Source organism: Mirounga leonina, unplaced genomic scaffold (genome assembly GCF_011800145.1).
Source record: "Mirounga leonina isolate KUSES-001 unplaced genomic scaffold, KU_Mleo_1.0 Mir_168, whole genome shotgun sequence".
NCBI lineage: Eukaryota > Metazoa > Chordata > Mammalia > Carnivora > Phocidae > Mirounga > Mirounga leonina.
The window spans coordinates 16299327-16327170 of NW_023270426.1; the positions used below are offsets into that span (position 1 = coordinate 16299327).

General features: G+C 35.4%; 1 protein-coding gene across 5 annotated transcripts in view; it reads right to left on the reverse strand.

The window, feature by feature from the left end:
• RAPGEF6 (Rap guanine nucleotide exchange factor 6) overlaps window positions 1–27844 on the reverse strand; it is a 202570-nt gene that overhangs the window by 134671 nt on the left and 40055 nt on the right. For all 5 annotated transcript variants that reach the window (XM_035014063.1, XM_035014061.1, XM_035014060.1 and 2 more), the window contains exon 5: window positions 12727–12796. In XM_035014063.1, coding sequence (XP_034869954.1) covers window positions 12727–12796 — 70 coding nt within the window. The remainder of the gene's footprint in view (window positions 1–12726; window positions 12797–27844) is intronic.

A 27844-nucleotide genomic window follows, 5' to 3' on the forward strand; every position in this document is an offset into this window, starting at 1 on the left:
TCTCTCTCTGTCAAATAAATAAATCTTTAAAAAAAAAATAAAGTATACTGCTGAATTTCAAGTTATAATTTGTTTTAGTTGTTTTTGTAATTGGTTTCTAAGTTAACTCCATAATGGCCAAAACACAAACCAAAAATTAAATTCTTCCTTGAGATTTATTTTACGTTCCAGAGTATAACATTTATTTTTATTTTATTATTTTTAAATTTATTTATTTTAGAGCGCTCACATGCTCAAGCAGGGGGAGGAGCAGAGGTAAAGGATCTCAAGCAGAATCCCCGCTGAGCACAGAGCCCAGGGCGTGGTGCTTGATTCCAGGACCCTGACATCTCATGATCTGAGCCAAAACCAGGAGTCCGGAGCTCAACCAAATGAGCCACCCAGGTGTGCAGAGTACATTCCACGTGTGCTTGAAAAGCACATGTATTCTGTTGTTGATGGTGGAATTCTCTAACTACTGGGCAGAGGTTCAAATCTTCAAAATCCTCACTGATTCCTTATGCTTACGTTTTTTAGAGGGATGTTTAAATCTCTCTCGCTGTCACTGTGGATTTGTCAAGTTCCCATTTTACTAACGACTATTTCTTTTAGTTATATACTAAGGCACATAAAAATCCAGGACCATTTAAACTTGATACATGTTTATCATGATGAAATACTATTTTTACATTAAATAATGCTTCTTGTCTTAAATTACACTTTGAAGATTGGAGACACACCAGCTCTCTTTTGGTTATTGCTCAGAAGACACAACTTCTTCTGTTCTTTCAGTTCTTCTTCACTTGATCCTAGCCAAACGACCGAGAAATGGGGTTTCTTCTCAAATCTTGTATTTACACTGCTGTTTTTTCAGCGGCAAGTAATTGTGTTTAAAAAAAATTTAATCTGATATTTGCTTCTTTACTGGAATATTTATATTTATTGTAATTTCTGATATACTTGAAAGGATATCTATCTTATGTTCTCTCCTCCTAGTATGTTTTCTCTTCTGTGCCTTCATTTTCATTTATTATTCTATTTCCCCTTTTATTAATTACAAGCTGTATTCTTAGATGATATATATGCTTACTAAAATCCACTATTAGTATATTTACCACTTTCTAGAATATGCAAAGATCTTAGGAATTTTTCACTCCATCCCTCCTTTTCTTATCTGTCATGTGTTTATATTCTGCATGTATTTTAAAGTACAAAAGACCCTTTTATTACTGGTCTCTACAGTCAATATACATATATCTAAATGCTTTACATTGTCTTTATTTCTTTCCACATATCTATGCTTCCATCTGTGATCCCCTTTTGTCTGAAAAACTCCCACTTGGTAAACCGAGTGCGTGGCTATTGCTGAAAATTTTCTTCACATTTGTGTGGAAATTGTTTACTTAATAAATGAAGCTTCAATTTTTGCTGCCAGTGGGTGTTTTAGAAGTTGTGATGGTTTAAAAGTAATGCGTGTTTTTCCCTCTGACTGGTTTTATAGCTTCGTTTTTCATTTTCAGTAGTTTTACTATAATGTGCTTATGCATAAGTTTCTTTGTATTCATCCTGCTTTGAGATTATAGAGTTCTCAAATTTGTGAGTTGATTTCTTTTGATAGTTTTGGAAAATTCTCAACCATTATCTCTTCTAATACTTCTTTCTTCTCCTTCTAGGATTCTAATTACACTTACCTAAGATCTTTTCTATTACCTGTGTCCTACACTCCATTACGTATTAAAATTTTCCTCATCTGTTTGTATTCTTCTGACTTATCATTCAGTTCCCTAACTTGCTCTTCAGTCAAGTTTTACCTTCTATAAAACTCACCTACTACTGAGCTTTCATTTTTTTTTTTTTAAGATTTTATTTATTTGGGAGGGAGAGAGAGAATAGGCACAAGCAGGGGGAACAGCAGAGGGAGAGGGAGAAGCAGGCTCCCTGCTGAGCAGGGAGCCCAACACAGGCCTTGATCCCAGATCCCTGGATCATGACCTGAGCCACCCAGGTTCCCCTGAGCTTTTTCATTTGTAGATGTTTCTAGCTGTAGAATTTGGAAATCATTATTTCATTTTATAGTTTTCAATCTTCTAAAATTCTCCACTAAATCCTTGAAATACTAATCAGCTGTTTTAAAATATGCATAAGTTAACTCTGGTATCTGCATCTCCTGTGAATTTATTCCTTTTGCCTGTTTCTCCTCTGGTTTCTGAACACTTTTTGATGTATTCCATCGATTCTGCTATATAGTGTATTTTCACTGCTTTTATTTTTCAAAATTCTGTTATTTCAGTATGTATTTATCTTTTGACAAAAAGTTGTTTGGTAGGCTTAAAATTTTTCACGTCAAAGAGCCAATTAATTTTGTTATTATAATTTAGAATTTCATTGCATGTAATCAGAAAGTGTTACTTTATCTAATTTATGAAAATTACTGAATTTTTTGGTAAATAAGTTGATGTGGCACAGGCACCTGATACAGTTTATCATGTCGTAGAATTCGACTTATCTCCCTAAGATTCACCTTACTGTTTATGTTGTCCAGGTCTTCTATACCATTGTTTCTTCTACTTCATCTGTTCTACACTAAGAACAGAGGATTAACTTCTCTAGTAGAGTATTTCTAGGTCTCATTGAATCCTCTGGAGTGTCTGTTTCATACAGAAGGTTTCTGTGTAATATGCTGCAAAGATACTCACGTGTTCTATCTCCACCATAAATTGTAGGTTTTAGCACTAAAAAAAAAAAAATCATCCTTCTAGGTCATAGTTCATGAGCTTTTGGCTTGAACTCTACTTTTGGTATTAAGATTACCATATCTGTCCCCTTTCATTTTCATTGGTCTAGTATGCCATTATCTACTGCTTTATTTTTAGCCTTCCTGAAACATTTGAATCACAGGACTGTCTCTCTAAATAGCAAAAAGGGGCACCTGGGTGGTTCTGTTAAGGGTCCAACTCTTGATTTTGTCATTATCATGTCATTATCTCAGGATCGAGAGGTCCAGCCCCACTTCAGGCTCTGTGCTCAGCGTGGAGTCTGCTGGAGATTCTCTCTCCCTCTGACCCCACCCCCGCTCGTGTGCATACTCTAATATAAATGAATAAAATCTTTAAAAAAATATTTTAAAAAAATAAGCAGTATATAGCTGGGTCTTCTTTTGTGAACCAAACTGAAAATCTTTTCCTTATAATGGGTAGATGAAGCCATTCACATTTATCGGTATGACCAATATTGCAGGTTACAGTTTTATAACTTTTTATAATTAAATGTACTTTACTGCACTTCTCTATGAAATGTATATTCTTTGCTTCAATAAAAAATTGTTTCTGTTACTTAGGAAAACCTGTATTTTTGTTCTACTGGTTACTTTTGAACTTAAACCTTTTAAAAAGGTTTGTCTCTGTATTTTCTTCCTCACACATTTTTTTCCTGAGATATAATTCACATACCATAAAATCCTTTTAAGTATACAATTCATTGGTTTTTAATATATTCACAAAGTTGTGCAACCATTATCTAGTTCTAGAACATTTTTATCATTCCAGAAAGAAACCCTATGCCCACTGGCATCGACTTTTTGTCACTATGAATCTCCCCATTCTGGATATTTCATGTAAATACAATCATATAATATGTGGTTTTTTGTGTCAATTTCTTAGAACAATGTTTTCAAGATTCATCTATCTATATTACAGCATGTACCAATACTTGATTCCTTTTTGTTGCAGCATAATATGCCATCATGTGAACATAAAACATCTTGTTTATCTGTTTATCAGGTTAAAGGACATCTGGTTTGTTTCTACTTTTCACCTATGATGAATGTTAGGAACATTAGCACACAAGATTTTATGTGGACACATATTTTCAATTCTTTTGGGTATACATGTGGGAATGGAACTGATGGATCATATGGTAATTCCATTTTTAACTATTTCATGAACTATCAAATTGTTTTCCAGAGAAGCTGTACCTCTTCATTTTTCTACCAGCTACATATGAGGGCTTTGTCTATACCCTTGCCAATACTTGTTACGGTTCACCTGTTTTCTTACCTCTCTTTTACTATCTGTAGTGAAACATAGTCTTCCCGGGGCCTGTTGTGCTTCTACACAGTTTGTTGCATTTGCCAAGAATGCACAGTCCTAACCACTCGTTAACTGGGCCATTTCTCAGAGTTGTGCTTGTAGTGAGCAATCCTGAAGGATGAGGTAGTTTCCTGCTGAAAAACGAGCAGGCTTGTTCGCAATAAAAGTTCATCCTTTTCTCCACCTGCTCCCCAGCTTCCCGCACTTTTCGGGCTTCCACAGCGAATTTCTTTTTCCCCATGGTCCTTCTCCTGGGTCTGGCCGTCTCCGCTGTTACCATGCTTTACAGCATCTTCCTGATCCCACCTTCTAAGCTGTGTGGTCCATTCCAAGGGCATTCGTCCATCTGGGCCCAGATCCCTGAGTCTATTTCCAGCTTCCCTCAGACCGTACAGAACTTTCTATTTTTCCTGGGGACCCAAGCTTTTGCTGTGCCTCTTCTGTTAATCTCCAGCATCCTGATGGCATATACCGTAGCCTTGGCTAACTCCTATGGACGTCTCATCTCTGAGCTCAAACGCCAGACAGAGACGGAGGCGCGGAATAAGGTCTTCCTGGCGCAGCGCACTGTGGCCCTGAGCTCGGCCAACGGGGCTCCTTGACCTCCCTTGGTCAGGACAATGTCCCACTTTCAGTCCGGACCTACCCCCGGACCCTTTGTACCTCCGGCACGTCATCTCTAAAAGGGAAGAACTTGAGAAGACCCCAAGCCCTTACAGCCCTGGGATTCAGAGAGTCCCAGGGCCCTGAAGTCCCCCAACCCTGCCAAGTCCCTTACTCTCCAGTTAACCTCGTGTATCAATAAACTCAGCTGAGGCTACAAAAAAAAAAAAAGAGTATATTCCCCAAACTCAGGGATTCTTAGTTGCAGTGCAAACCTACTATGTGTGTAGCATCACCATAGGCCACCCAGTACTGCCTCCATGAGATCTAGGAAGAGGAAATCTACAGAAATATGCTAATGATATGCTACTCGGTATACCACAAGTAAAAAAAAAAGTTGTTTCTGACCCACAAGTCTTATGTCTTCTGCCAATATCCATGAAACAGTAAACTATTAGATTAGAGAGTTATCAAATCCCAAACTTTATAATTACCCAGTTGAGGAGTTTTTATTGTTATTTTAACACTCTCACCTATTCTTTATGCAACAAACAACCATCAATAAGCTTATTCTTTTTCCTATTTCACTCTCCCTTTTCCTTTTCTTCCTTTTATTACAGCTATTCTGTCACAACATATAGTAGTCTTTCCTTCACATCTCTACCTTTTAGTCTTACTAATACACTTACGTATTTTAAAGATCATCATTGTTAAAAAAAAAAAAAAGATCATCATTGTTTCTTTTGGAGGTTTTTCTGGTTATTTCTCAGTTGAATAAAATATCCTCTAGCAGATTCCTTAAAAACAGCTCATGGGTGCATAATTCCCTAAGTTCTTTTATGCTGAGAACCGTTTTTCCATAACCTTGATAAGGACAATGTGGCTGACCTAAAATCCTTAGTTCATACTTTCTCTCTTTTTTAAAGATTTTATTTATTTATTTGAGAGAGAGAGAGAGAGTGAGAGAGAGAGAGAGAGCACAAGAGGGGGTAGGGTCAGAGGGAGAAGCAGACTCCCTGCTAAGTAGGGAGCCCAATGAGGGACTTGATCCCGGGACTCCGGGATCATGACCCGAGCTAAAGGCAGTCGCTTAACCAACTGAGCCACCCAGGCACGCACTTTCTCTCTTTTTTTTAAAGGCTGCTCTACTTGAGCCTTGTTTTGGTTGTCCCAGTGGGTTTTTAATATTTCTTTTTTAAAAAAAGAACCATTTATTTTAGAGAGAGAAAGAGAGAACATGTCAGAGTGGGGGAAGGGGTAGAGGGAGAAAATCTTAAGCAGATTCCCTTCTGAGCACGGAGCCCTACGCGGGGCTCAGTCTCACGCCCCATGAGCTCATTACCTGAGCTGAATTCACAAGTCAGATGCTTAACCAAACTGAGTCACCCAGGCACCCCCCAGTGGATTTTTATATGTCTGAATCAGTGCAATTCGTTTGCCTTTGGAAGTTATGTCGTGTTTCTGCCTGTAGACATAAAGGATTTTTATCTTTGAAATCAAATAATTTTATTAGGAAATGTCTTAGAAATGATCATCCTGGGCTCACTTCCCCAGTACCCAGTAGACCCTTTAGTAAGTGTGTGTAGATTTGAATCTTTTTTCAATTTCTAAACAATTTTCATTAAATATTGCTTTAAACATAGTTGCTTTCCATGGATTTTCCTCTCCTGAGACACTGAATTATGAATGTTATCCTTTCATTGCCTATCTTCAATTTCCACTATTTTTCTCTGCCATTTGTTTTATTCCAGCTTTGAGATAGAATTCACATATAAGATTGTGTAAATTCAAGGTATACAATGTGTTGTTTTGATACATTTATATATTGCAAAATGAGGATCACCACTGCCTTAGCTAACACCTCCATCACATCACATATTTACCATTTCATTTCTGTGGTAAGAAACTTGAAAATCTGCTCTCTTAGTAACTTTCAAGTACATAGTATCTCTGACACTTTCTACTTTATTCTTTTTGTCATTTTCATTTACTTGCTTTTCCCCTTTCTTCAATTCTTATTTCCTTTAATTAAAGTGTAGTTGACACACAGTTATATTAGTTTCAGGTATACAACATAGTCATTTGACAAGTTTACATATTATGCTATGCTCAAATGCAGCTACCATCTGTTAACATATATTACAGTATCACTGACTATATTCCTTATGCTGTACCTTTCATTCCTGTAATTTATTCATTCCATAACCAGAAGCCTTTATCTCCCGCTCCCATTCACCCATTTTTGCCCAACCTCCACTCCCTTCCCCTCTGACCATCACTTTGTTCTATTTATAGGTCTGATTCTGCTTTTTGTTCATTCTTTTTTTCAGATTCCACATGAGTGAAATCAATATGGTATTTGTCTTTTCCAGTCTTATTTCTTTAGCATAATACCCTCAAGATCTCATCCTTTTTTATGGCTGATTAATATTCCACTGAATATATACTGTATCTTCCTTATCCATTTATCTATCAATGAACACTTAGGTTGCTTCCAAATCTTGGTTATTGTAAATAGTGCTGCAATAAACATAGGAGGACATGTATCTTTTCATATTAGTGTTTTTGTTTTCTTTGGGTAAATACCCAGTTGTGGAGTTACTGTATCATATGGTATTTCTTTTAAATTTTTTGAGGAACCTCCATGCTGTTCTTCACAATGGTTATAGCAATTTACATTCCCACCAACAGTGTATGAGGATTCCTTTTTCTCCACATCCTCACTAACCCTCCCTTATTTCTTGTCTTTTGATTTTAGCCATTTTGATAGGTGTTAAGGTGCTATCTCATTGTACTTTTGATTTGTTCGAGGCACCTTATTAAACTTTCATTTGACTGTATTCTCCCTGGGACATCCTATAATTTATTTATTTTATATATATATTATCAGTATTTTTTTTTCCTATGCCTTCCATTTCTTTACCGAGTTTGTACTCTTTATTCCACTTTTCTTCCCGTTTTCATTTCTTGGTTTTTGAATTTCTGATTTTACATTTTTAAAAAATGTCCTCAAATGCTTGATTGAATATGTTTGTATCTAAGTATGGTCAGTTTTCATCTGACTTTTTTTTTTTTTCTGGGGTGGAGATGAATTTTCCTCAGTTGGTATACAACGAAGCTCTTCTTCTTTGGTAACAACTATATATACTTTTAGTAATCCTCCCTTTTTATCTTTTTTGCAGTATTGGGATATTTTACAAGATTCCTAGTTTAAAAGGAAATTAACAAATACTCTGAGGGCCAGGTATTTAGGGTATTTTTTCTTTTTGTCTTGCTGGGGGTGGAGGGAGCATTATAAGACTGATTTTGTGTTCACCTTGTCTTGCAGGAACCTAAAACTTCCCAACGTGCTTTTCTTCAACACTTAAATACCAAAGGGAGTTTGTCTTCTTTTTACCTTTTGTCTTAACCCTGAAGATACACATTTAGAAGATGACTTTTGTAAATCATTCCATTTTAAATGACCTTCCTATAGTTTGTGTTCTGCTCTATCATACATACACACCCACAATTTTGAAGTTAGTGTGGAGTGGCAGAGCAGGTTAACCCTAGGTCCACTTGGTAGCTTCCATCTTGTGTGTTTTCTGCAAATCTGCTTGGTTGGATTTTGCTCACTACAAAGCCTTGCTGAGGGTTGGGAAAAGACAAGAGTGTGAGAGATAATATACTGAGAATTGGTGGGTTTTCTCCCCTTAGAATTATTTTCAAAATTTGGTTTTCTCTGACTTCAACTTATGCCATGAACATAGTTTATGTATAGATTTCTTTTACTCTTCTTGTAGCTCTGTACTGCTTTTGGAGGAAATGTTGGGAGACAGGTAGTTAAGTGGTTACCACTGTCTTCAGCTACCCAGAGGAGTTGAGATCTTAAAGTTAAAGTAAGGAACTAACAAATTCTATAAGGCAGGGTTTGTTGGTGGCTCAGTCATTTAAGTGTCTGACTTGTGATTTCAGCTCAGGTAATGATCTCAGGGTCCTGAGATTGAGCCCTGTATCTGGCTCTGCGTTCAGTGGGGAGTCTGCTTGACATTCTCCCTCTCCCTCTATTCCTCCTCCCATCAGTGCTTATTCGCAAGCACACTCTCTCTCTAAAACAAATAAATCTTTAAAAAAAAAAAAAATTCTATAAAGCAATAAAGGTTAAAAGTTCAGTAATATCATCATGGGGCAGGTCTTTCTAATAATAAGTATGAACACTAGCCAGAAACTTTTAAGAGGAAAACTCTATAGATAAAAAAAAAACTTTATGCAAAACTTACTTTAGCTGAAGTGAAAAAATGATTTATTTACAGTCTCCTATAAGCAAAAGGGCTTATTTATTAACAAAAAGCTCTTAAGAAAAAAAAATAATCCACTGTACCTGGAGAGTCTGACTTTTGATTTGGCCTGTCATGATCTCAGGATACTGGGATAGAGCCCTGCGTTGGGCTCAGCACTCAGCAGGTAGTCTGCTTAGGGTTCTCTCTCTCTCTCTTTCCCTCCCGTTCTGCCCCTCCCCCACTGTGCTAAAATAAATCGTTACGAAAAAAAATCCAACTAGAAAAATGGACAAGACATATGAATATTTAGAAAAACAAATCCCCTATAAGGCATATGAAGATATGCACAAAACAAGGAAATTTCCTTTTAACATGTCAGAGTAAGATGACTAACATATCAGGTGATCAGAAAGATGCTCAGTAACAGGCATTCCCTGTTCACTAGTGGCGTTATTAAAATTTGTACACATAAATACATAGTAAAACCATTTGAAAGAACTTCATGAACTCAGATTAAGTTCTTTCATGAATTCTAAATAATTTCAGCTAAAAAATACTGAGGTACCAAAGATTTATACTCATACAAAATATCAACACATTTTTATATGTCAAAAGATGTAGTATCAGGGTGCTTGGCTGGCTCAGTCAGTACAGCATGCGACCACTGATCTCAGGGTTATGCGTTCAAGCCCCACGTTGGACATGTGGCCTATTAAAAAAAAAAAAAAAGATGTAATAATGTTGAAAAGCTAAAAAACAGAAAAAAAATCACATGGCATTTTGATAATAAAATCCTTCAGAAATCTCAAAAATAAAAATCTTAAAGCTATTGCAAATAATTTTCTCCTATAACTTATAAAGCATTTTTTTTTTACTATGCTGCTCACCAAGGAAATGCGCTTTAGAATTCAAAAATTACCAGCCAACAGTCAATCAATAAATACTTGATGTGCAACTCTTCATCTCAAAGTCATGAGTTCAAGCCCCACATTGGACACAGACCTCACTTAAGGGGAAAAAAAAAAAAAAACATAAAAAACTTGATGTGATTTTTTGGTGATTTTTAAAGCTTTTATATACACATAAGCAAATTTTTTCTGAAACATCGGAGCATAAATTGACCCTAAAATGTGTCAACATGTATTTCCTAATAACAAAGACTTTGTTTCATATAACCTCAGTAGAGTTCTTAAAACCAGGGAATTCAGTATTATCTAATCCACACGTCCATATTCAAATTACATCAACTATGCCCAAAGCATCATTTATAGCCACAATGCCCTTCCAATTCCAGGATTTAATACAAGATCAAGTACTGTGTTTAGTTATGTCTCTCTTTTTGCCTTTAATCTGGAACAATTCTTGGTCTTTTTCTGCGTTTTTTGATACTGGAATATTTAGAGTACAGGCTAGTCAACTGGTAAAATGTTTTCAATTTGTTTTGTCTGGTATTTTCTAATGACTAGATTCAGGTATGCATTTCTCACAGGAAATTATCACAAAGGTGATATTTTGTCCTCATTCTATTAGAAGCAGTTTATCAGTTTGTGCCCATATTGATGGTGGTAGCAACGATTTTCATTATAGTGGTATCCTCCATATTATCCCCAATAAAAATTTGTGAATTTTTCTCTTCATAAATGATTTGTGGGGAGATATGTTGAGATTATGTAAGTATTGTTTTCTCAAACAGTGGCCCACAAGTTTTAGCCTTCATTAATGATTTTCTAAGATCATTTCTTCTGTATTTATTAGTTTGCATTCAATTATCCGGAAGAATTTTTCCTTCTTCCTCATTCATTCATTCATATGATTCATATTATAAATTCTTATATATAAGGGTACCATTAATTACTATGAATTTTTATGTGGATTCTCAAATTGTCCCAGATTTAGCCAACAAGAGTCCCTTTAATCTGGTTCTTCTGTCCTTCTGCCAGGTTCCTAATGTTTCTCTGAGTATTTCCTTACTTTTAGGGTGGGTGACTGAAACATTTTTTACTTTGATATAGAGTTAAATTATAATGAATTATCATATACTTAACAAGTTCTATATACTTAAAACGAGTTATATATACTTAAAATATGTGTATTTGTGCATGTTAATCCTCTAGCTAGCAGCACTTTCTACAGTGTTACAGGCAAGGAATTCTTCAACTACTCTGGATAAGTAAATACACTGATGATAATGGAAATCACGTTTTCTGTTAGAGAAAGACAGAAGCGAAGAAGAAAGGCCAGAATAAATTCTGGGTTTTAAACACAGATACAGAAAAATAAATACAGACATGTATATGTAAGTGTGTGAGTACACATACACTCACATATGTATTTTCTAGCTCTGTTCACTGAGAGACCCTCTAAGCAAAAAGGCACCTAGAGCAATGAAAACAACGGGCAGCCTTATCTTGGCTTTAAATACTGTTCCCCACTAAAAGCAAGCAGGTCTCCTTAGAGACTGGTCTGGGCAGAAAAACAGCTTTCCCTTTAACTTAAGGGGAAAATTAATAATTTATGAGTGATTAATTTCTACTTAAATAATAACTTTACACTGAACACTTAAAAATGGTTAAGATAGTAAATTTTATGTCGTGTATTTTAGCAAAATAAAATTAAACAACAAAAAAACAATGTATATGAGAATACTGCAGTAAAAAGCACTCTTCTTTCCTGATAAAGTACAAAAAATACAAAATACATCAACTGACAAATAAATGAGAAAACTAGTACTGCCTGAGGCAGTCTTCTTGCAATGCCCCTCAATACATTTATTTAGAAGAGAGAGTTCTGAGGACTTATTTGGATATGCTATGTATAGCAACACTTAAAAAAAAAAAACATAATACACAGTCCAAGCCTTGAACAAACTTCAATTTAATTAACATTCACTGAATACTTACTATGCAGGCAGCACTCTGCAATACAATGGAAGACACAAAGTGAGTAAGACACAATTTTTGCCTTTTAGGAGCAAAAAATTCTTCTGTTTACACGAAATTTAGGACAGAGTGCATGATAATGTAGATGATCCAGTTTGGAGAAGAGAAAACAAACTATGTGAAGATGTGAAGCTTTGGGCCCTGACATTAAAATGCATAGTTAAGAATGTAACCTCACTTCTTAATAATTTAAAATCAAATCAGATGACATGATCATCTACATGAGACGCTAGCAGGACAATGAGTCCATTCAATATAAGCAATTTTTCTAGTAAGGTCATCTCAGAACAAGGTAAAACAAAGTTGTGTCCTTGGTTCTTTTAATGCTAAAAAACACAGAATAAAGTGAGGTTTTCTAATGTTACATCAACTACCTAGATTTCTTAGTAACAAGAATTATTCCTTAATTATACTCTTAAAGTAAAAATATTAAGATCTAAACCATTTTGTACTTGGATATAACTATGTGTCTCTTTTTCTCTCTTTCTCTCAAGTTCAGCACACAGAATATGGATGTTCAAAGATTACTAACTAAATTGAATAGGAAAAGAGAAAACTTGAAAAGTCAGGGTGCCTCTAATAAGGCCTTCATTAAAAATTTCTGGTATAAGTAGTAAAAGAAATCACCAAATTTGGAACATGATATACAGAATTGTATCACTCTTTAAATCCTCTCAAGGATCAGAAAAAATTTAAAGTAGATAAAAACTTACCAAATTTGGTGTATAGGTCTGATGTTACTCAATATTTTAAAAGTCACAGTAATGGAACCTCCTTGAGTGTTTAAAATCCTACTACATTTAAAGTTGAAACTGAAGCATATCAAAAAAACAATTCAGCATTCTTTAAAGTTCTTACCACAATCATTTCTGAAGGCTCTAATACAAGACAATCACATCCTCTTTTTCCTCCAAACTGCTTACCAAAACTATAAAAACAAAAGAACAATTTCTTTAGCAAAAATTATAGATAAAATATATCAATATAGGAAAAAATAAAAACCCCCCCCAAAACCCTAAATGTTAACCAAGAAATGACAATCCTATCACTTATACAAGATTTTCTTAAAAACAAACCAAAATATCTTTCTTCATATTTACCCTGATATAACTGATCTCAACACATTTTGTGTGAAAAATCTTTTAAAATATCTGCCTTTAACTCTTCTCTAAAACTTTTATAGTTTAGGATACTTGCCTAGTCTCAAATCTTGAATTTGGTATAATGTTGAATTAACATAAAAACACCTAAGAAAGAATGAAGCCCTAACTATGGAATATTTTCTGAAAATAAATTATTATAATAATTTGGGAGCAGTAATCAACAAAAGATAAAAAGAACTTTAAAAATATATCCACATTTAAATATATAAATAAATATACTATGATACACATGTGATTTATTTTTCAGAAATACTGCTACCTCTTTCAAAAAACTGTAACTGGGTTAGTTCTAAAAGAAAATATATTTCTGTATTCTTCACCTGGGAGAAAGACTTCTCAGCAATCAAAAAAGGAAGCATTCATATAGGAAAAACATAACATTTTCATTTTAAAAGAGAAACTGAATGTTTTAAAAGGATGGAGGGATAGGATAAAATACTTGCTAATAAAATACTTGCTAATTATTTAAGACACAAAATGTTAACCTATCTGATATGGAGACCACACTTAAATTGTAAAAAGCAATCTAAAATATTACATCAATGAAAATTAAGTACCATGGGCAATTATAAAATATCTAAAATATAACTACAAACTAACCAAATTAAAAAGAAACTCCACTAATCAAGCAAAATAAACTACTAAAAAGTAAACATAATGAGGAAATATAGGTCATTTATAAAACACTATATAATTTTATAGACTAGAAAGAGTGACTGAATGAAGAGACCTATCATGTACTTTTATGAAAAGGTTCAATTTTCTAAAAACGTCAATTATTCACAAAGTATGTTATACACAAATATTAGTTCATAACAAAATCCTAAGGTGCCTCCTTAGTGCAGTAGACAGCATCTCAGTCTTGTAACGAAATCTTAATGTCTAAATGTAATAAATCACTCCTGAACATAAAAAAAATCACTTTTGTTTTTTCTTAAGCACTATAATTATTTTTCCCCCCAAACTCTAATAGCATCTAATGCATAAAAAATTAGAAGTAAATTTGTGGAAGTTTCTTTCATTGAAGATAGAGTAACAGGGACCAGATTTATTCTCCTACCTAAAAAAATGAGAAAAATCATACAAAATATATAAAACAACACAGTTTCAACACGTTGGAAAACAGGAAGGACAGGGCTATGATTCCTAAGAGAGAAAATAAAGAACTTAAGATGACGCCTATAGTATCCCATTTTACCACCAACAGGAAATCTCTAGGCCATTCATGCCCTAGATCAGAATTAGCAAATTGCCTTCTCTATGTCTAGTATGTTCAAAAGCTTTATCATGAACGGGTTTTAGATTTTTTCAATTTTTTTTTCTTTTTTTACTGAAAGAATATGGTTTTTGTCCATTATTTTACTAATACAGCATACTGTATTAGTTGATTTATGAATGCTAAGCCTTCTTGCATTCTCAAGATAACCCCAACTTACGCAGTTTCTAATACTTTATTAATATATACCTGGATTTGGTTTGCTGTTATTTTGTTAATGACTGCTGCACGTATGCTCATGAAAGATAACAATGTGTAGTTTGCTTTTCTTGTGTTGTTTTTGTCTGTGTTAGTGTTAGATTAATACTGGACTCATAAAATAGGTTTTAAGTGCTCCTTCTTTCCCCATTTCCAGAAGAGTTTGTACAGGATAAATAACAATGCTTCCCTAAATGCCTGAAAACACTTGGCAGGAAAGCCATTTGGGCCTAGCCTTTTCTTTGTGGGAATAAATGTGATTATCAATTTAATTTCTTTACTTTTTCATAAATATATTCCAAGTTTCTTTTTCAGCCTATTTATGGTAATGTATGTCTTTGTAAGATTTGCCCTGTTATAAAGTAGCTTATAAAATTTTTAAATACTTTTAACTTCTGTAGGATATTAATATCTCTTCTTTCATACCTGATTTTGGTAATATGTGCTTTCTCTTTTTTAAATGATCAGTCTATCCCAAAGTTTATCAGTTTTATTGACCTTTTCAAAGAACCAACTTTCCTTTCATTGATTATTTTCTATTGTTTTTCTGGTTTTTATTTCACTGATTTCCACTCAAACTTTACGTCTGTTTCAAATTTACTTTGCTATTCTTATTAAGATGAAAACTTAAGGTGACTGAATTGAGACCATTCTTCTTTTCTCATTAAGTTACTATAAATTTAGTGTTGTAAATTTCCCTCTAAATTCCCCCTTTAGGGGAATCTCCGTATTTGTTATGTGTTCATTTTCATTCATTTCAAAACATTTTCTAATTTCTGCTGTCAACTTTTCCTTGATGTATGGGTCATTTACAAATGTTTTCTCATATTTCTTCCTGGAATTCATTTATAATTTAATTCCAATATACTCAGAGAATAAACCCTGAGTAATTTCAACCTTTTAAAATTTACTAAGATGTTTATAGTCTAGAATATGCTGTATCCTGGAAAATGATCTATAAACCTGAAAAAAAAAAAAGTATGAAAGTGGTAACAGTACTTCTCAAACTATCTGTCTTTACTAATTTTTCAATCGAGTGGTTCTACTGATGATAGAGTTTTGAAATCTCCAGCTATAAGAGTTCAATTTCTACTGATCTTTTCAATTGTCAGTTTTTACTTCTAGTATTTTAGGGCTCTATCAGTACAAACTGTTTTATGTTCCTAATACATTCATCCTTTTACAACTATGAGAATTTGCTCTTAGTCTCCAGTCACATATTGGGTTTTATAGTTGATTTTGATTGATGTTGATATGACCACTCCAGTTCTCTTATGAATACAACTTGCCTACTATATCTATTTCTAAATCCTTTTACTTTAAATGTATTTGTGCTTTGAACCTTAAGCACTGCCTAAAGACAACATATAATTGGATCTTGGATTGTCACACAATCTGATAAAGCGTCTTTTGACTAGAGTGCCTAGACCATAATATGTAATGAAATTACTGACACGGTTTGATTTTCCTACTTACTTTGTAAATGCCCCATCCTTTTTGTCCCTCTGCTCCTACACTACTGCCATCATCTTTGATGAGCAGTTTTAGTCTACTGTTTTAATTTCTGTGATGATTTTTAAATATTCTTTAAATGCTATTAAATTCTTAATAGTTCACCTAAGGATTACAACATGCACACAATACGCAACAATACAAGGCAAGGCTGTCCACTCTCACCACTTCGAACCAACAATGTACTAGAGATTATAGCAGTATAATAACACAAGAAAAAGAAAATTAAAGGCACAGAGAATGAGTACGAAGAAGTAAAATGTCTTTACCAGAGATGACCCATCCTATATGTGGCAAACTCTAAGGACCCATAAACTTTCCTAGAAAACTTAGAGTGTACCACAGTCACGGGACATAACATCAATATGTAAAATCAACTGTGTCTCTATACACTAGCAATGAAAAAAATAAACATGAAATTAAGCATGCAATGCTATCCAGAATAGGATCAAAAAGAAAAATATTTGGGAATAGTTGGATTAATGGACTAACACACTAAAAAAATGCAGAATTACAACATAGCATAGCATCCAACATAGCATCATCCAATCTACGAATATGGACTGTTTTTACATATATTTACATCTTTGATGATGCTATAATGTTAAGACTTCAAGTCTCCCTCAAATAATCTACAGATTCAAAGTATTTCCAGACTTCCAGTTTCTGTTCTGGCATGTAAGCATCTTGGAAAACGCCATCTGTCTTAGTAACAAGTAAAAAAGTGAACAAACCAATACATCACCAACCTTTCTTGATATGTAAGAGAAGTAAGGTAACAAGAACCAACTGCTGCCCCCAAATTGAATGTAATGACAGACAAGTCCAGAAAAACACAACTTTGAGTAGCAATCACTGCAGGATCTAGTGCCATGGTAAGGAAAATTGAGCTGTAACTGAGGAACTGCTGGAAGCTCAGTGTGGACAACTCTGAGAGTTAAAAACTTCAGAGAGACACAATCCATGAAAGGGTCCCCATACTTTTTTGAGTTTTACTTCATTGATCTCTACCAGGTTCTCACAGAGAATAAAAAAAGCCCCTTGTACTTCTGGCAGGGGAAGGGAGAAAAGGAACCATTTTGAAACATCCCACAGCATTCTGTTCTTCTTCACAAGGTCTGCCCATGAGAGTCTAAGAGACTCACGTTGGCTCTAGCCTTCCATAAGAAGAAAGGGAAATATCCCACTCCCACCCACTCTAGCAATCCTGTCCCACCTAAAAGGTGGGGGAATGGGGGAGAAACTGAGGAATACATATAAAGTTCACACTTCAGAAGTAACGGCTCACCAAAAAAATAAGATCTAATCACAGGACTACAAAATGCTTTCCCTCCTCCCATACTTTATCAGAATATTACTAAAGGACTATTTACAGCAGTTTCTTTTACCACAGTAAATCATGTCTGGCTATCAAGTAAAAATGACAAGGCATACTAAAAGACAAAAGACACAGATGGAAGAGATAGACCAAGTATCAGAATCAGACTCTGATAGGGCTGGGATGTATAAGAATTATACACCATGACCAAGCAGGATTTAACTCAGGTATACAAGGATAGTTCAACATTCAAAAAAAATCAATTAATGTAATCAATCATACCAAGAGGTTAAAAAAAAAAATAACACAATCATACCAATAGATGCAGAAAAAGCATTTGACAAAAACCAAAATCCATTCATGATAAAAACTCAGTATACTAGGAGTACAGGGTAACCTCCTCAACTTGATTATGACTACAAAAACGAATAGCTAATATCTACTAAGATGAGAACCTAAGCAAGGATGTCCCCTTCTCAACCACTGCTTTTCAACATTATACTGAGGACCTAACTAATACAGTCAGAAAAGGAAACAAAAGGTCTAAGGTTGGTAAGGCAAAGATAAAATTATCCTGTTCACGAATGACATGTTTATCTAAGTACAAAATCTGGGGGGGAGGGAACCCAAAAATACTTCTGGTATAAGCTATTATAGCAAGGTTGCAGTATACAAGTTTAATATACAAATATCAATTACTTTCCTATATACTATAAATGAACAAACGGAATTTGAAATTAAAAAAAAAACACAACACAATGCCATTTCCATTGGCATCCAAATAAATAGAAAATTCTATGGTAAAAATCTACCAGAATAATGTACAAGGTCAGTATGATGAAAATTATAAAACTCTGATCAAAGATATTGAAGAACTAGACAAATGAAGAGAGATTCCAAGTTCATGGATAGAAAAACTCATTGTTGTCAAGATGTCATTTCTCCCCAACTTGAATTATAGATTCAATGCAATTCCAATCAAAATCTCTGGAAGTTATATGCAGATACTGAAAAACCAATTCTAAAGTTCACATGGACAGGCAAAAGACTTAGAATAGCTAACACAACAATGAAGGAGAAGAACTAAGTCAGAAGACTGACACTAGGGACACCTGGGGGGTTCAGTTAATAAATGTCTGCCCTTGGCTCAGGTCATGATCTCAGGGTCCTGAGATGGAGCTCCACATCTGGCTCCCTACTCAACGGGGAGTCTGCTTCTCCCTCTATCTCTGCCCCTCCCCCCACTTGTGCTCTTTCTCCCCCTCCTGCTCATTTCCAAATAAATAAATCTTAAAAAAATAAAAAAGAAAAATGACACTAGATGACTTTAAAACGTACCATACAGGTTCAGGGAACAGGACACTGCGGTATTGGTTAAAGAATAAACAAAGGTATCAATAAAATAGAACAGAGCCCAGAATCAGATCCCATGAATATGCTCAACTGATTCTGACAAAAGAGCAAAAGCAACATAGTGGAGCAAAGACAGTCTCTTCAACAAATGGTGCTGCAATAATGGACATCTACGTGTCAAAAAATGAATCTAGACACAGATCTTACACCACCTGATTAAGAAAATTAACTCAAAATGGATCACCGATCTAAATGTAAAACATAAAACCATACAACTCCTAGAAAACACAGGAAAAATCTAAATGATTCTAGGAATGTCAGTGACCTTTTAGCTCCAAAATCAAAGGCATGATACATGAAAGAAACAAGCTGAACTTCATTACCAATGAAAACTGTTATACAAAAGACAAAGTCAAGAGAATGAGAAGACAAGCCACAGATAAAGATATTTCCAAAAGGTCCATCTGAAAAGGCTTGTTACCCAAAATACAAAGAACTCTTAAAACTCAACAACAAGAAAATTTAAAAATGGGTCAAAGACCTTAACAGCCCACCAAAGAAGATATATAGATGGCAAGCAAGCTCATGAAAAGCTCCACATCAGAAGTCATCAGGGAAATGCAAATTAAAATAACAATGAGCTACCACTACACCCTATAGCAATGGCTAACACCAGTACACAGACAACACCAAATGCTTGATATGGTTGTGGAGCAATGGGAACTCTCATTCATTGGTCTAGGAACATGAAATGACACAGACGCTTTGGTAGAGTTTGGCAATTTCTTACAAAACTAAAAATACTCTTATCATATGACCTAGTAATCAGATTCCTCCTCCCAAAGGAGCTGAAAACTTACGTCCACACTACAACATGCACACGGATGTTTCAATCAGCTGTTCAAGAGTCAACTGCAAATTCTTAACAACTTGAGAGTATGACAAACAATACAAATGAAAAGAGAAAAGCACTAACAGACAATTCAACAGAGAAGGTATAGCAATGCCTAACAACCACATGTAAAGATCTGCAAAGGCACCACTGACCACTGAAATTAAAATAACACTGAGATGCTGTTAAATACACATTGAAACAGTAACAATCAAAGACTGTCAACAAGTGATAGAGAAGATACAGAGAAACTCGATCCATTAAATGTTGCTGGTCAGAATATAAAACAGTACAGTCACCTTTTAAACAATTTCGTCCTTTTCAAAAGTTAAATATATGCTTTTCATACAACAGAACAATCCCACTATTTTTGGATATCTAAAAACAAATGTAAACACACGGCCCATATAAAGACTTGCAAGCGAATCTTGGTAACACCATTATTTAGAAAAACTCCCAAACTAGAATAAAAAAATCTCTTATTTTTCAAAATTTTCATCTTCTGATAAATGGCTAGACAAAATGTGGTATCTTTCTAGAATGGAGTACAATTTAATAATTTTTTAAAAATGGGTGTGCTACAACTGGTATATGCTCCAACATGGATGAATCTCAAAAACATTATTCTGACAGAGGCCAAAACCCCAAAGACTACTTTTAAATAACTGCAAAAAGTAGACAGTGACAGAAAGCAGATCACGTTAACTGCGAAAGAGCATGAGGCAACTTTTTCAGGCAATGGAAGTCATCTGTAACTGTGATGCACCAATGTATACATTTACTATAAATTATTCAACTGTGAACTTAAGATGGATGAATTTTATGGTATGCAAATTATACTTCAATAAAGCCATTTTAAGAAAACTAAGAAACAGAAGAAAATCTTTACAAACTTGGAATAGAAGATTTGTTGGCACACATAAGAACTACAAATAAAAGGGGGAAAAAAGTCATCCTTGGGACTTTGTAACAATTAAAGAAGTCACCACTGAAAAATGAAAAGGTAAGAATCAGTCCAGGAAAAGTATTTGCAACAGATCTTGTAATGAATTTTTATGCATGATATATAAATAACTCATATAACTCAAAAAAGAGACAACCTCTTAGGAACTGAAACAACTTTTCACAAGAGAAGATCTGTGAATGGTTAATAACTACAGGCAAAAAAGCTGATAGTATTAGTTATCACAGAAATGCAAATTATACCACAATTAGATCCATTTCATACACACCAGAGTAACTAAAATTAAAGACTAACCATCTCAAGCACTGAAGAGGATAATGAACAATGTGAATTCTATATACTGGTCGTAGCAATATAAATGAAAACTCGACATAACATCTGGTAGTTCTTTTGAGAAGTTAAACACGACTACCATACAGCTCAGCCACTGAACTCAAGGTATTTACTGAAGAAAAACACAAGTCCATACAGAGACTTGTACAGAAATGATCATAGGTGCTTTATTTGTTACCACAAAAAATTGGAAACAACCTTAATTTCTTTCAACAGTAAAATGTATAAACACACTGTGATATATGCATACAATGGGATACTAATGACCAATTTTACAAAATGAATTATTGATATACATGGCAACATGAAGGCATCTCCAAAACATTATGCTAAGTGAGATATTTTAAATACCAAGAACTATACAACATATTGTGGTATATGGTATAGTAGTAAATGTTATCTATATACCAGAAAGCAGAACAGTGGTTGCCTGATGATGAGGGTACAATAAAGTATAGATTACAAACTGACAACTAGATAAACAGCATCTGCAAAAAATTTTCACCTATGAATATATTTGGTTAAAAAGTGAATGCTTCGGTGGCGCCTGGGTGGTTCAGTCGTTAAGCGTCTGCCTTCGGCTCAGGTCATGATCCCAGGGTCCTGGGATCGAGCCCTGCATCGGGCTCCCTGCTCTGCGGGAAGCCTGCTTCTCCCTCTCCCACTCCCCCTTCTTGTGTTCCCTCTCTTGCTGTATATCTCTGTCAAATAAATAAAATCTTTAAAAAAAAAAAAAAAGTGAATGCTTCTACCTTCCCATCCCCAATTCCCCTTCTAGACAGAAAAATAAAGCTCGTCTGCTCTCTGTACATCTCAACATTGTACTGTAGTTTCTTCCCAGGGTAGTAAGGCAAGAAATGCTGGGGGGGGGGGGGGGGACACGTTTAAATTAGGGGGAAAAAAAAAAAACAATAGTCAACTCACAAATCAGTAGACAATAGACAGAAAATCCTATAGATTCTCTAAGCCAGCTATTAGAACGAACATGTGAATTTAGTATGGTTACAAGATATAAAATCAACACATGCAACACCTCAACACTGAAGACTACGGAAGACCACTGAGAGAAAACTACACAACATTGTTGACCTCAACAAATAGAGTGATGCACTTGTTCACGGTCTAAAAGACTCAACTGTTAAGATGTCACTACTACCCAAAATGGTCTACAGATTCAGTGCCTTTCCAATCAAAATCCCAGGCTTTGTTTTTTAAATTAAAATTCATCTGAAACTACATGTAAAGAACCTATAATAACCCAAACAATTTGACAAAGCTGGGAGGACTCAGACATTCTGTAACATATTATAAAGCTAGAGTCATCAGGATAATGTGGCAATGGTACAACATAGAAAAATAAATCAATGAAAAAAAATAAATCAATGAAACAAATTAAACAGTTGGGAAACAGACCCACATAGTCAATAAAATTTCAACAAAGATACAAAGGTAATTCAGAGAAAGGATAGTTTTATCAAGAAATGGTGCTAGAACAATTGAATATGCACAGGTAAAATATGCACTGACTCTTGATTTTGGCTTAGATCATGATCTCACAGTCAGGCGATGGAACCCTGGAGACCAGCTCCTCACTCAGCAGGGTGTCTGCCTGAGATTCTCTCTCTCTCCCTCTGCCTCTGCCCCTCCCCATCCCCAACTCACGCTTGTGCGCGCTCTTTCTCTCTCTCTCTCTCTCTAAAAAAAAGATTGACCTTACCAAGTGTTTGTGAGGAGGTGTTGTGGAACAACTAGCATTCTCATATACTGCTGGTGGGAATGTAAAATGACAACTGTGGAAAAGAGTATGGCACTTTCTTAAAAGGTTAAATATCCCTCTACCACACAACCTAGCTTTTCCAAAATAAATATACATATATACTTATATATGTATATAAATGAAAGTATGTGTCCACATGAAGACTTATAATCCATTCTCTTCCATTCTCTTCCCATGTACTCAAAAGATAAGAAACCATATGTTCATATAAAGACTGGTATACAAATGTTGATAGCATCACAAGTCAAAATAATCAAAACCAGGAAATTACCCAAATGTCTATGAATAGTTGAACTGCAAACAAAGAGTGGTATACCCATACAAAAGAATAGTGCAATAAAAAGCAATGAAATCTATGAAAGATGAATGGATCAAGAAAATGTGGTACAGAAAGAAATCCTCTCATTTCATGGATGAACATGGATGAACAGTGAGGCCATTATGTCAAATGAAGTAAACTATAAACAGAAAGAGAAATACTATACAGTATCACATGTAGAGTCCCCCAATTTTTTTTTTAAAACTCGATTTCATAGAAACTGACTAAAATGGTGGTTGCCAGGTACTCAGGGGAGAGGGAATTACAGCAATGAAAATCAAAGGGAACCAATTTTCAGATGCAACAAGAGTTAAACAGCCCAATAAAGCTGTTTAAACAACAATCAGGGTGACCAGTTAGCCCGGTTGGTTAGAGCGTGGTGCTAATAAAAAACAATTAAGGGGGCGCCTGGGTGGCTCAGTCGTTACGCGTCTGCCTTCGGCTCAGGTCATGATCCCAGGATCCTGGGATTGAGCCCCGCATCGGGCTCCCTGCTCAGCGTGAAGCCTGCTTCTCCCTCTCCCACTCCCCCTGCTTGTGTTCCCTCTCTCGCTGTGTCTCTCTCTGTCAAATAAATAAATAAAATCTTTAAAAAAAAAAAAACAATTAAGAAAACGAAAATGCAAGCCAAAAATGAAATAAAATGTATGCAAAATCTGTCACCTTGTATCATGAATGTATTAAAGATTCCTACAAAATAATTAAGACAACTCAACTTTAAAGCCGGCAAAAAAACTTTATACAGATACTTCACAAAAGAATACAGAGGAAGCAGCAACCAATAACACAAGAAAAAGTGCTAAATATCATTAAGCAGGAAAATTAAAATGCAAACTATTTCACAGTGACTAGAATAGCTGAACTAAAAGACTGACAATCATGTGTTGGTGACTGTGTAGGAAGAGAAACAGAACTCTTAGACACTGCTGGTGGGAGTTTAAAATGGTACAGTGCTGTGGAAAGCAGTTTAGCAGTTTCTCATTAACAGTTTCTCTATTAAACTTCAAGACACACTATAAAGCTACTGTAATTACAACAGTGTGACATTCAAGCAGGGACAAACAAAATCTAATGTAACGGTTCAGGAGCCCAGAAAAAGGCACACATATGTGGATATTTGTTTATTAAAAAAATGTGGCATTGAATGAGAATGGGAAAAGGATATATAGGAATCCATATGGAAAACTGTGCAACATTATCGTACTCAAAAATCCAGTCTAAGTAGAATACAGACCTAAATGTGAAAGGAACACAAGGAAAGTTCTGGAAAGTAACAAAGGAAAATATCTTCATGACTTCAGGTACAGAAATATTTCTTAAGCAAAGAAGACAAAAAGAAAAAGACTGATCTACATTAGAATTAAGAACTTTCATTAATCCACAGGCACTACTAAGAGAATGAACAATACAAGACACAGGTAAAAAGTATTTGCAACAACAATAACCAAAGATTCTTATTCAGAATACACGGAGAATTTCTACGTCTCATTAACAAAGAGACAATGCATTAAAAAATGGGCACCAGATCTGAAGATACACTTGGAAATAAAAAGGTTATTCAAATAAAAATGCACTCATTCATCAGTAATCAGTAATATGCAAATCAAAATTATAGGAGGTACAGAAACTCAACAGAGTAACTGAATTCAGCAGTCAAAATAAATAAAAACCCCAACAATACTAAATGTTGGTAAGGATATGGAACAACAAATTCTCATCTCATTCTCAAATGCTGGTGAGTGTGTAAAATAGTACATCCACTTTAGCGTATAACTTGCAATCAACAATATATGAATACTGTTCATATGAATACAGACACATCCGGAGAGCCAACAATTCTCTGCTACATAAATGCATGCCCATGTGCATCTGATGTACAAGAATGTTCACAGCTGCTTTACTTGTAATAGCCCTCAACTATACAAACAATGTAATACTAATAAAGAAAGAAGTAACTCTAATTACATGGATGAATCTCATTAACAGTGGGCCAAAGAAGCTACACACAAAAGAATAGTGTATGATTACACTCATATCAAGTTCAAAAGTGAACAAAACCAAACTATAGTGTTTAGGTGTGCATATAGTCAGGCTAAAACTACAGGTATTAAAGACTAATTAAATTTTTTAAAATGTTATCTTTGGTGGGGAAGGGGAAAGTAGGAAATCCAATTTGAGAAAAGACTGCAGGCTGCCTCCAGGGTGTTGATAATGTCCAACTTCTTGATTTGGGTAGTAATTAGGCAAATGTTTTATCTATAATAACTCACTGATATGCACATTTGGGTTATCTCCACTTTACCCATATGTTGCACAATAAAAGAGTTAAAACCAAGGAACAGTGTTCCTGTTTGGGTCAGAAATATGGAAAAAAAAAAAAAGAATTTCTTTTTCACATTATGTACTTAAAAAAATCTGACGAAGAGATTAATAAAAGTGGTTAGTCATCTATGTAGATAGGTTAAATGGTATGGATGACAATACTTCTGAATGGTACAAATTTACTTGTCAAAAGTTCTTTTAAAAAATACATCCGTAAAAAAAGAACAAAGCTATGTACAGTGCTATTTAAAGAGGATAACCTTAACAACCCCAAGACTAGCAGAGTGGGTGACACACGTAAGCACTCCATGTTTACTAAATCAATTAATGCCCCAGTACTGGAGATATTCTCTCTGACTTCAATGTCTGCTCCCTTCTTCTTTGCCTAACTAATCCTGCTTATCTGCAGAATCCATTTCCACAACTGCCTCACAAAGTAAGCTTTCTTTCCATGTCAAACAGCAGTGTGGCCCTTTTCAAACAAAAGAGTCAGCCCAATCCAAAGTAAATCAGTCTTTTTTGTCTTAATGGTACTGTCTTATAAAAAGATAATACTTGCTCCATAAATTAATGTTTGAATGAATAAATGAATACATGCATTGTATTTTATTTGAAAATCACACACAATAAAGTCCTTGCTTTCTTGAGCTACAATTAGATCTTTACTGTGGCAATTAAAAAGTGAACTCAACTCCAGAAAAAGACAAAATTCATTTGAGAAGACATTTAAATTTCAGATTTGATTTATTACATATCTACTTAGTTTTTAGTAAATTTTAAAAAATGTATTTTAGTGATTTAAATTACATTAAAAATTTCAAATGGCCTGCCCTCCGTGAAGTTTCTGGGGTTTCCTAATTTGGGACATGACAATATATCCCCACCAAGCTGAAATACAAGTTGCTGTACCCTCATGACATCTACCACAAAAAAAAAGGCACAATGCTTGGTTAGTATTTTTGTATTCTAGAGGTAACATACACTAAGTATGCTACTTTGACCCATATTCAGAATCACCCCCAAGGCTGCTAGCAAATTCAAGATGGAGTATAAGCCCCTGTACCATCTGGGCCTTAGGAACCAGCATATCCAGTGGTACCTTTAGTGTCCATGGCAAATACAGATGCTCTATAGAGCCTCTCCCAAAAACACTAATTTGAGAATGACAGTGTAGAGGTCTACGATTTCTCAAACATAACATCTTCTGCAAATATCTATTTTACTTTTGAGAAACAAGTTCTGCCTTGCTACTGGGCCTTCGGAGATGCTGAATGCCTAACTACAGAACATCAGGTGACAATGTCGCCTGTACTTCCTATTATGAACTGCATAGTTAGCCACAACTGTTGGGCAGGGACAGTAGCAATCTGTGTAAGAGGCTGAGTTTACCCAGGAGCAGACAGGTATTTATTTATTTATTTATTTTTAAAGATTTATTTACTTGAGAGAGAGAATGAGAGATACAAAGAGCATGAGGGGGGGAGGGTCAGAGGGAGAAGCAGACTCCCTGCTGAGCAGGGAGCCTGATGCGGGACTCGATCCCGGGACTCCAGGATCATGACCTGAGCCGAAGGCAGTCGCTTAACCAACTGAGCCACCCAGGCGCCCCCAGGAGCAGATAGGTAGATCAGACTCCTTGAACATCAACTCCTACTGGAGTGCCTCCTCCACCTCAGTCCATGCCTATGCCCACCTGGGCAGTTCCTTATGACTGGCTGACTGAGGAAGAAAAAGCTTGAGCCTATTTCAAACAGTGAGTGTGCACAGTATGCTGGTACCATCCAAAAGTGGATGGCCCACAGGTCACTCAGGGGTGACCATGAAAGAAGGTGGTAAAGGAAAATCCTCCTAGGGAATAGAACTTCACAGTACACTGAGATGTCCATTTTGTCTGGACTGAGAGATGGCCGGAATTACTGACTGAAACAGATTCATGGACAGTTACTAATGGTGTGGTTGAATGCTCAGGGATCTGGAACGAACAGGATTGGAAGACTGCTAATGAGAAATCTGGGAAGAGGTTTACGGAAGCACTTCTTTCAGAATGGGCACAGACTTTGAAGATACTTGTGTCTCATATGAGTGCCTCAAGGGCATGCTCTGTGAAGGAGGCTTTTAATCATCAGGTGAACAAAATGAAATGCCCTACTATGGAAGTGAATCAAACTCTTCCTCCAGCTACACCAGTGCTTGTTCAATGGGCCCATGAATGAAGCAGCCATGGTGGCAGAGACAGAATATGCAGCGGCTCAACTGCTAATGCTACTGTTGGGAACCTAGCCTGTGAACATCAGAGATCAACGCTGAGACTCTGATATGGCACCATTCCTTGGGGGGACCAGTCACCTGGAGGCAGATTACTTACAATGGATTTTTTCTGTCGTGGAGGACAGTGCCTCTTCTCACTGATACACCTAGTAAGTCGTTCACAGAATTTTTGATTCCCATCCAAAAAACTCTGAGCTCTGCTGGTTTTGAGACTTAGTGCCCAATAGAAGATTGCTTCTACCAGGAAACACAACTGTTCCACTGAATTAAATACTTCCACC